At 42.0% G+C, this 10262-nt stretch overlaps 1 protein-coding gene across 3 annotated transcripts in view; it reads left to right on the plus strand.

Annotated features, from left to right (window-relative positions):
- The first annotated feature begins 216 nt into the window (after positions 1-216).
- The window catches only part of tpx2 (TPX2 microtubule nucleation factor), a 12854-nt gene continuing 2808 nt past the window's right edge, over positions 217-10262 (plus strand). For 2 of the 3 annotated variants that reach the window (XM_026154708.1, XM_026154709.1), the window contains exons 1-14: positions 217-299; positions 790-941; positions 3834-3956; positions 4050-4173; positions 4804-4866; positions 5042-5146; positions 7009-7118; positions 7976-8121; positions 8274-8445; positions 8543-8681; positions 9400-9622; positions 9723-9818; positions 9893-10066; positions 10147-10262. The exon at positions 10147-10262 is cut by the window's right edge and continues 31 nt beyond it. In XM_026154708.1, coding sequence (XP_026010493.1) covers positions 830-941; positions 3834-3956; positions 4050-4173; positions 4804-4866; positions 5042-5146; positions 7009-7118; positions 7976-8121; positions 8274-8445; positions 8543-8681; positions 9400-9622; positions 9723-9818; positions 9893-10066; positions 10147-10262 — 1703 coding nt within the window. In that variant the 5' untranslated portion in view covers positions 217-299; positions 790-829. The remainder of the gene's footprint in view (positions 300-789; positions 942-3833; positions 3957-4049; positions 4174-4803; positions 4867-5041; positions 5147-7008; positions 7119-7975; positions 8122-8273; positions 8446-8542; positions 8682-9399; positions 9623-9722; positions 9819-9892; positions 10067-10146) is intronic. The other variant, XM_026154710.1, reaches the window with a different exon arrangement.

Consider the following 10262-nt stretch of genomic DNA (forward strand, 5'->3'; position numbering starts at 1 on the left):
TGAATTTAACAACTTGTGGGTGTGTATTTCTAAAAAATAACAACGTATATTCAGTATTATGTGGACTGGAGCCGGCGTATTCAAAATTACACACATCACTGTACAAAATCACGCAGATTTTAAGTTTTGTGATTACGTGGTTACGTAATACGTTTTTACATTGCATAAGCCAATAAGTGACAAGTTGGTGAATACAACGTTTGTCATTGGCTGGTTCAAAACAGTGGCAAATTTAAACGCTTCCGTTGAGCGCTGCGCGGCTTGTTTGTTTTCCCTTTTAGTCGCAGTGAGCAAAGACGGTGAGTTTTTGCAGTCATTTACATTATTTATTGCTGCCTTATTTTCAGATGTAGTTTTTTAGCTCACTAAAAATATATAGTGTTGCATATTGTTATGTGTATAATGGAGTGAGTTTATAGTTGGGTTTATGTTAATAGTACCTTCTCGTGAAGACGTATGTAACGCTAGCTCGGCAGTTGTTTCCTTATCAGCAATGTTACCGTTTATATTCTGTTTCTATGAAGAAAAAGCGACTCGGAACCGCAATTGCAAAGCTAACGTGACATTACTGTGGGATAAATTCTCGTAGGAGACGAGAAGTAAATGCTTTTGACCTTTTCCAGCCAGTTTGGTCTGTTGTCTTGGCTAACACGGCCAATAGTCTCCCATGAAGCCAGAATGCAACCTAGCCGTGGTTTATGTGGGTGCAAGTCACCTCAGTTTGGTTGTTGCAAATAAAACTGTTTTTTGGCTGAAAGATTGATAATTTGAAGTTTGCAATCTTCGTAGTTCCCTGTTTAGTGAGTTGTCGAAGAAATAACCTGAAAACATGGCCGAGAACGAGTCCGGGGATACTTCGGAGCGCTACGAGTTTGATGCCCCGTCCCACGTCGTTGACTTCAAAGAACTAGTGAATGCTGAAACCGACGACAAGTGGTTTGGTAAGTGTCCTCTGCACATCTTTATCCAACAATATGCATTTTAAAGGATACCCTGCTGGGCATACAGCAAGTGGGTGTTATGGAGGGCTACAAAAGCGGATCTAACAGGCAGCGATCACTTTTTGAAGAAGGCTTTTTGGTGACTTGTTTCACAAAAACTTGCGTACGTCATTCCTACCATTTTCCAGTATCCTTTATCTTAGGATGTTGGCTAACAGTTTTAACCAAAGTGTCCACTCGCAGGTCATATTGTCATCTCCAAGTGTTTTGAATGTAGAGAGAGAGTTTAAGCTGAGGAGGTAGAGCAGGTCATCTTTAGTTAGAAAGTTGGTGCTCTGATGCTGGGCTGTTCCAGTCTGTTTGCCTAATATCCTTGGGCAAGATGCAAACCCCGGGTTGCTCTCTGATGCATCCATTGGGGTACTAATGTTTGATATTTGTTGCTTGTGTGAATGGTTGAATGAGGCGGTTTTATAGAATGCTCAGAGCAGAAAAGCGCTGTATATGAACCAGTCAGTTCCTCATTTTACCATTTTACTATTTAATTTCATATTTACAAGAGCTTCAGTGTCCCTGCATATTTATTTTAAGAGTGTTGTATTATATATATATATAAAAAAAGATCTGTTTTGTAGCCTGTGTGTATCTTTTACATTGAAAATGAGTTTTATTGAAATTTAGTCCAGTTTTTTAAAATTCAGATTTGTCATGTTGGGTATTTGGTGACTGTGGCGTTCATTTACCTGTGGGATTCCCAAGTACTTTTAACTTTCCTTGATATCTGCAATGTTGCCTTCTGGTAGTGCAACCCACTCGATTCTGACTACCCCCCCTCTCTTTATTACCGTCCAACGACACATCTGCAATCTGGATTATATAGCTGTGTCACTACTGTAGATCCTTGTTGTATAGATCAGTGAATCAATGCCACGTTCACTCCTTGAATACAGCTTCGTGTCCTCCATGAAGCGAAGGTGGCTCCATTCTGTAGTCTGTATCCCTAGCGAGTCTTGTTAATGGTCGGGCTGAGGGGGTTCAGGCCTGTGAAGAACAGCAGTGGGGACAGAGCATCTCATTGGTAAATCCCACAGTTGATGGTAATTTGTGCTACAGGCTTGAAGTTGGCCTCTAGGTGCTGTTTGCCACATCCCCATTGAATTCCCGATGATGTATATAAACACACACCAGTGATTGTTCTTGGAATGGCAATGCATTGTGGTTTGTTGCCTCATAATGGTTGCAAAACCAAAACAAAGACATCAACAGGGCCCTATTCCAGGAAGCATGTTCAACAAACTGTCACAACTAACTGTGAGATTGGTAACTCTGGCATTCTTCTGCAGAGTAGGGTCTCCATTGTAATCCAGAGGACTAGGGAATATTACCACGTGTTAGTCCTGACTGCGGTGTTTTTTAATTGTTTTCTAAAAACATTTTTTGTGCATTTATGCCTCTATTGGATAGATGAGCAAGAAAGTAGAGAGTAGGGGTGAAGACATGCAGCAAAGGGCTGCAGCTCAAGCATGCGTCGCTGCACTCTGGCCATGTGGCCAATGGTTTGCTGGTCTCTCACTGAGCTAACCAGCACGTCCTGACTGTGATATTTAAAATATGAGGGAGGAAGAGTCGTTTTTAGCTTGGGTCAGATCAGCAGCACTCGAGGTCAACAAACTACTATAGTGTCTTTTTGTTTAATGGAGTTTGATCCTCTATTTCACGGCTATTCAACTAAAAAGTTATTTGGGCTAGATTATTATTATTATTTATTTTTTTGTAGAGATATTTTTGCAGCCAGTAGCAGCAGATCATGATAAATTTCAAACCAACACAAATGTATTGGAAAAACAAGTAATGTTTATTCACTTTGTTCCTTTTAAATCTGGTGACCGCTCACAAATGCACACCTAAAGGTCCATAAAAAAAACATTAAATGATCTATAACTGAATAGCGTCTGCAGTAGTAGCAATACTTTTTCTTCACATTTGAATTTATAAAAAAAAAACAACAGACGTTTTGATAATTCCCTTTCAAAATAAAATAAATATTTTGGTGACTCAGACACATCTTAAAGAGCATTTAACAGAATTTAAAAAAAGAACAATCAATCCTATCAAATGCACAAACCATAGCAGTAACACATATGAATACAACATTTACTGCTGCACACTGAGGGAATACAGGTTTGTTTTAAATCAACACCTGTAATTAAGCATGGCTTGTTAGACATCCCACATTATGTTGATATGTAGGCTACAGTTACCTCTTACATTATTAATGGGAGATGTGACTTTTTTCTGAACAAGAGCGGCAACTTTTGGCTCGTAAGATGTCAGTGTAATCCAAAGGCAGTGGTGAAGTGTCAGTCAGTGAACAACGAGAGCTGCTTTTTATTGAGTTCATGTGTGAAAAGCTTGATTCACATGTGTACGTTGACCCAAACAGAGGATGAGGATGACGACTGCTACTTTCTTAACATTGGGGAACTGGTGCCATGATAGCTTAATGTTTACAACATCACGCTGCATTGTGGGTTGAATGTTGCTAGCCTACTAGGAGTGTTGCATTCACAGTCTACACTATGCTGTAAGAAAAAAAAAAAAAATTCTGCCAGGACCACAGGCAGGGACACTCAGAGGTTGCTTCTGGGCTGCATGTAGCCTGTTTGCCACCATTTGAATAGGCTTGCTCTATTTGATCGTCAGTCCTGAGGATTTGACTGAGCGTTCCATTTAAAGTCAGACTTTATTAGGTTAATGTTTTCTTTTTCTCCTAAACTGGAATGGCCCCTCAGGTGGGATTTCTAACTAAAAAAGTGGGGTTTTACAATCGAATCTGTAGTGTACTAGTGACCAGAATTGAAAAGTTTTGACCATCGAATCTCTCGTGGGCAGAAATGCACGCTGTGGGAGAAAGTGATCATCTTATCACACCTTCGAGACCGGACCAGCTGCATCTGACAAGTGATGAGCCTGAGCATGTGATGTTGTCTCAAACAAACACTGACGGTGACTCTGGTTAGTCAACACCCCCGTGCATCTTTAGTCATTATTTTCTGTCCTTGTAACTTGGTTAATGTGTGACTATCTGTAATTGTTTTTATGTTCCAGGTCCCAGCATATCGGCATCTCCACCTGCAAACATTGTGACGTCCTGGGGTGCTGAACGTCGCACACAGAACGATGTCCGTTCAAAGCAAAGGCCTGTTATTAAAGTCCCTGCACAGCCACGCAGGTACAGTTGATGTAGTTGTTACTTTTGTGTAACCATGTGAAACTTTCACACAAAAGGTTTCTTTCCCACATGATGCACTCAGTAGAAGACTTGTTGGGTTTTGCCAAAGGGGCTGTACACGAGACGGCACTCATGAAATTCTGGCATCCAGTCATTCATTGACAGTTTCCTGTTGTATATCATTTGTATTAAATAGGTTCTACACAAACCCTACATGATAAATATGGACAGATAATTTATTGATCCCACAAAGAAAAGTGTTTTGTTACAGCAGAACGATAAAAAGTAAAAATAGTCGTCACAATAAAAGTGCCACTGGTGCCGAGTGCAGGAAGGAAAGAAGGTGAAAATGAAGCTGGTTCAAAACAGTAAAAGTAAGACTGACATTGTGGAAGAGACAAGTGTAAATACATTAATAAATACTTAATAAATGTGTGGCATTGCATGTATGTATTGGCAACTCCTCTAAGTGGGTGTGCAGTACTCTTTGTACCATGCAGAGTCCAAACCTTAAACACTGCAGCTTCGCTGTCTGATCCAGCCCCTGCGTAAAAACACGATGGTTATAGAACAGCATCTGTGTGTAATCGGTTCAAGTTTGAGAACTGCTTCTGTTCTAATTTATTTTAGAGTTTCAAAGCGTAAAGACATGACCAGCGGTCCAGCTGCACCACCATCAAAGAAATGCAAAGAGTGAGTATTAGAAGTATCCTGTCATCATTCTAAACCTGAAAAAGCTGAGAGTCCAGCACATGCACACTTTCTACCAGTTAGAAAGCTAAGAAACCATCTCTTCACCTTCAGCTTTTTTCTTAGAGTTTTCAGTTACAGCAGTTTAATGTAGATGTCCTGTTGCCCAAAAATCCAGGAGTGAGCAGCTGCTTTCTGGGTTTGGTCCCCGCAGGAGTGAGCGGCTAAATTCAAAGAGAGAACATCAGACCCACGCAGCAGCTTCCACCTCCACACTCACAGAGTAAGACTGTGCCTTACACCTTTATCTATCCTTGAATGTACAATGAGAAAGAACTTGAAATTAATGTTAAAATGCTCTCGGCTGGAAATGTTCAGCATTTGTGTAGAATGATAAAGTAAAACTGGCTCATATGTATTTACTTCATGGTAGAGCGAGCGGTTTTAAGACGGCTAAAAATAAACGGCAGGTTCCAAGTTTGTAAGCAGGACGGAGGGTGAGCTGATACTGGTAACAGAAGGAAGGCTGGAGAGTATAAAACTAGAGAAAAGGATGAAAATCAGATATTTGTTAGTCTTAAAGTGGTTATAAACAGAGAATCTGGACTTGTGAGAAGTGTGTTCAGTTTTCAGTCACATGACCCGACTCACTACCCTCGTGGGTAAAACATTATTCATGACTGTAAATATTAGACGGACTGCTTGGATCATCTGTCCATGGAGGGAAACTTTTTCGGGGGCCTGTGATCATACTGTGCAGCTTTATTTGAATCCCTGAAAGTAGTGATGTCTCTGTGAGAGTCTCACCAGTTTGGTCACCACCATGTAGCTTGTAGAGCACCCCTCACCTTACACTGCTGCCAGGATTAAAGCTTTGAAAGCAGGGACAGATACATGCATTTTGGATCTGGCTGGGTAAATAATGGCGCCGTGTCGGAGGGGAACAACAAATTGTTCATTGTTAAAGCAAAGGTAAGCGCTACATAATGGCTAAAAGACCCACCATACATTAATCTTGTGTTTTGTTACAGTGTATGGCCAGAAAATTTGCATTTGTCACATTAGTGTCGTGTCATAAGTATTTTTCCATTGTCAGGTAAATCATTCCCACAGTGTAAATGAGCTGCTACTGACAGCCTGAGTTATTGTGGAGAAACGGGGATTTGTGTGATTTGGCGTGTGGAGTGGGGTTAGAGAGTTGGTTGGTCTCCAGCTGTTTGAACTCTCCAGCCCGGTCGTTTTGCTTACTGCTGCAGTATCAGTCACTCCTGTGTGCGGCTGTTGTTGAGGCACAGGTAACCGCTGCAGAGTTCTCCTCCTCATGGACAGGTATCAGGCGATACAGCCACATCAGGCCTCACAAAAACAGGTGTTTATATAGTTCTTCCTGCCTTTGGTTGGTTCTTAGCAATCTGTGACATTCAGGAGTCGCCTCATTGTTTTGAAAAAAAAAAACAACAACAAAAAACAGATGACTACACTAAATGTCACAAACCCCTCACATCAGAAAGCTCGCCCTGTGTCGCTCTGCATCCGTCTGCTGCTGCCAAGTCACTTCTAAAACATTCCCTCTTCCCAAACAGCCAAATGCCACAGACATTTATTTTGTGTCAGAGTAGAGATTTTATGTATACCTTATTTGATTTTGACCTTTGACTGTTCTTTGACTGACATTTGTAAAATGGAAACCAATGAGCAGTTCATTTTAAACCCTTTTTTCTCTTTTGATTATTGCTCATAAGTAAAAATAATTTCTTGTCTGATTATGTGATTAATTGACAGGATAGGATGCTTAATAATTACGATGATCAATGGTTGCAGTGCATGAAGTGCTTGAATTTCTCTTGTTCAGGTTTGTTCTGAGTACTGGGCTGACCTCCAGTACTCACATTGTAGGAATCCTTCTTTAAGACAGTACCCCACCCAAACATGTGGGAAGGTGGATGATGGTAGCAGGTGTAGTGTCTGGGATTTGGTGTAAATGAGTCCTTGAGCTTGAGCCAGTCGCCTTTTTTTTTTTTTTTTTTTTTTTTAAGTAGTAGGGTCATGAAGAGAACGTTGACATGTTGAGCCTCTAAATGAGAGACGGGGGTACAGATGTACCTTTACTAAAGATTAAAGTCTACAAAAATCTGTGACCCGCAGGCCGAGCACCTCTGAGGAGCTGGAGCTGGAGCGCATCAGGAACCTTCAGAAGGAAGTTGCTCTTCACCGGAAGAAGAATGAGGCCAGCTACAAGGCTGCTCTAGCTGGGAGTGAGTACATGTTTCAGACTGTGGTGCTACAGCCAGTAGTAACACTCTAACTCTAGAACTGCCAACGGGTACGTTTGACCCTTTGGCATTTACCGTAAACAAAACGAGCTGTGAAAAATAAAACCCCATCATTTTTTTTTTTTTCATCAGCCTGTGTTTCCAGAAATATTCCTAAAATTTGTTTGTTTTGTTTTTTTTGGTGAATTTGTTTTTTAAGAGGGGAGAAATAGTACGACCACTCATACTCTGAACTGTCAAAGATGTCATTGTGACCTATAGAGACTAAAGTAAAATGAAAGTGTTGCTAGGCATGCTGGGTGAACTGAGCAGTCAAGTGTGTGGAGAGAGCAGTCAATCAGATGGTGAAGCAGATGTGTCAGAACTGAGCTGCAGTGTGGGTGGTGCTTCAGGTCCAATCAGCAAAGACGATGTGAAGGAAACGGATGAAACTTGACTGTTTTACTTTTTATAGAAATTAAATGTTTCTTACATTTTTGTAACCTGCTCTGTGGTTAAGTTTACAATGCAGACAATGAGTTGATCGGTCTGTTTAAGTGTTTTCACACCTCTATTTCAGCACATGTACTACCACATTTTTCACTTTTCATAATGTTCTTATTCAAGTAAATTGTTTAGGTGTCAGTTTTATGTGTTGTACCCTTTGTTTATTGGTTTATTCTCATGTGCATTTTTAAAGGATCTGAGATGACCCAGAAGCGCTGTCTTTGCCATTACTGTTGTTGCAGGTCAAAATGACTCCTGTTAGCAGTTCTGATGAGTTTAGAGTTCTGGGGGTTAAAAGTGTTCACTTTACTTGTTTGGTTTAAAAAAACCAAACCAAACCACTGTCATTTCAGATCCACCACCAAAGAAGACGTTCCTGTCTACAACTGTGCCCAAAGACTTCCACTTCAGTACAGATACCCGTGTTAAGTCCTCCACTTCATGCAACACAGAGAAGGAAGTGGACTTTGTCAGTCAGCTTCGCAAACCGTCCTCCCCAGTAAGTGACACAACTTGCTTTATTGCCAGTTCATTGCAGCCCACTATAAAGTTCATCTTTGTTAACAGCAGCTAAAAGAAACTTGATGAAACATCTGCATATTTAAGCTAAGGTGAGATGGGGGAAAAAAAACTGATTATACTTGTTTTCAGGCAAAGGCTCGGAAAGGTGCCACAGTGCCCAAACCTTTCAACCTGTCAACAGGCAACAAGAGAAAGGCGGAAGAGGCGAGCGCTTATGTGCCCATGGCCCAGCAGATCGAGCAGTTCCAGAAGCGAACCCCCACCCGCTACCATATGCACAGTCGTAGAAGTCAAGAGAGAGGTGTGGTGCATGCTGACTCTCTGTGACACTCTTCAGATAAGGGTTAAAAAAAAACATTATTGCAGGTTTTCATTGTATCTGCATCCTGTTTCAACAGGACCCGCCACAGCAAAGGGGAACCACCTGAAGCTCACTCAGCCCCACTCCCCATACCTGATGACTCGTCAGAGGAGCCGGCCGCCTACTGTTAAGTGCTCTGCTGAGCTGGAGGCTGAGGAGGCGGAAAAACTTGCAAAGTGAGAAGCTTGGCCTTTTCTGGTTGGAGGTTCTTGTAATGTGCCGTCACTTTGTGTTGGGAAACGTGGTTTCACAACAGATTTCTGGTGTTTTGCAAAAAACGTTGTATTTAAAGTGTTCGGGTGACCTGATCCAGTGCTAACTATAAGCAAAAAGGAAAGTTTGAAGCCTAATCTTAAAAGTAGAGAGCGTCTGCCTCCTGAATCCAAACTTGTGTTTGAGGGGAAGGATTTTAAATCAGAATCTGGAGCCACTAAAGAGAAGCCAGTGTGTGCTCTCTTACTTTCTAGTCCCTGTCAGTACTTTTGGTGCAGTATATTTGGCATCAACTGAAGGTTTTTCATGCAGTGTTTAGGACAGCCTGACAATAATGACTTACAATAGCATAGAAATAATAAATGCACTAAGATGTTTCAGATGAGCCATTGTAAACCTCCTCCTTTTGCTAACACATGGAAAATGTGGCATTGCAGGGTTTCTTTAAGGACTGTTATTATACAAAATACAGCTGATTATTTAGGAATCATGGATCAGTATGTGCATGGCTGCAGCTTCAACAGTTACAGAGGCCAAAATGCTGAAATGTCTTGATTGATGTGACGTGTTTTTGCCGCTACAGTTGTAGTTTGTGGCAGAAGCTACGTTTGGGTCACTTCACTGTGACAGCGTTACATTTTGATCTAGTGACCATTGACTAATGTTGGCTTTTAAACGCAGCTTTAAAATCAAGGCGCTGGAGCTGAACAGGAAGATACTGGAGAGTGCAGAGGACCTAAAAAAGCCAGCAGTGAAGGAGCCCACCGTACCCGAAGGCTTCGAGCTGGAGATTGAAAAAAGGCTCCAGGAGAGGCAGGCCACAAAGAAGCCCCAGGAGGATGACGAAAAGCCCCAGAACTTTAAAGCCAAGCCTCTGCCCAAAAAGGTTCTGGAAGGAGTTGTGGTGAGTTTAAACACTGATGAGTTTCAAAGTTGTTTTTTCATTGCAGAAAGGCAGATTTTACTGTGTGGGAATACTGTTTTAAGAATCCTCTCATCAACAGGGACTGCCAGAAAAGAAAGTTGCAAATCCGACTGTTCCCGAGTCTCCTGCCTTTGCCCTCAAGAAGAGAGTTCGACTAGATCGCAAGGTCGAGGAGGTAAGGACGTGTGTCTTTGCTATGGCTCTGTGCACCATCTACTGCAGCTATACCCATAAAACTGTCTTTGTCAGGTCAAGCAGCCGTCACCAGTTAAGGCCCCCCCAGTGCCTCACTTCGGCCTGCCCTTTCAGCCCCGGCTACCTGAGAACCACCGTGTGGAGGTCTGTCCTTTCTCCTTTGAGCAGAGGGAGCGTGAAAGAAAAGCCTTGAGAGAGAAAAAGTTGGAGGAAAAGCGAAACGAAGAGGTAGTCTGACTTCCAGTCTGTCGTCGAGAGTTTCACAGTACAGAGTTACTGAGTGACTCTGTCGCCTGAATATTTTCCAGATACCACAGTTTAAGGCCCAGCCGCTGCCTGACTTTGACAGTGTGGTCCTGCCAGAGAAGAAGAAGCTGGAGCCTACCAAGCCTGAGCCTTTTAAGCTGCTTCTGGATGAACGGGG

The sequence above is a fragment of the Astatotilapia calliptera genome, chromosome 20 (genome assembly GCF_900246225.1).
Source record: "Astatotilapia calliptera chromosome 20, fAstCal1.2, whole genome shotgun sequence".
In the NCBI taxonomy this organism is placed as follows: domain Eukaryota; kingdom Metazoa; phylum Chordata; class Actinopteri; order Cichliformes; family Cichlidae; genus Astatotilapia; species Astatotilapia calliptera.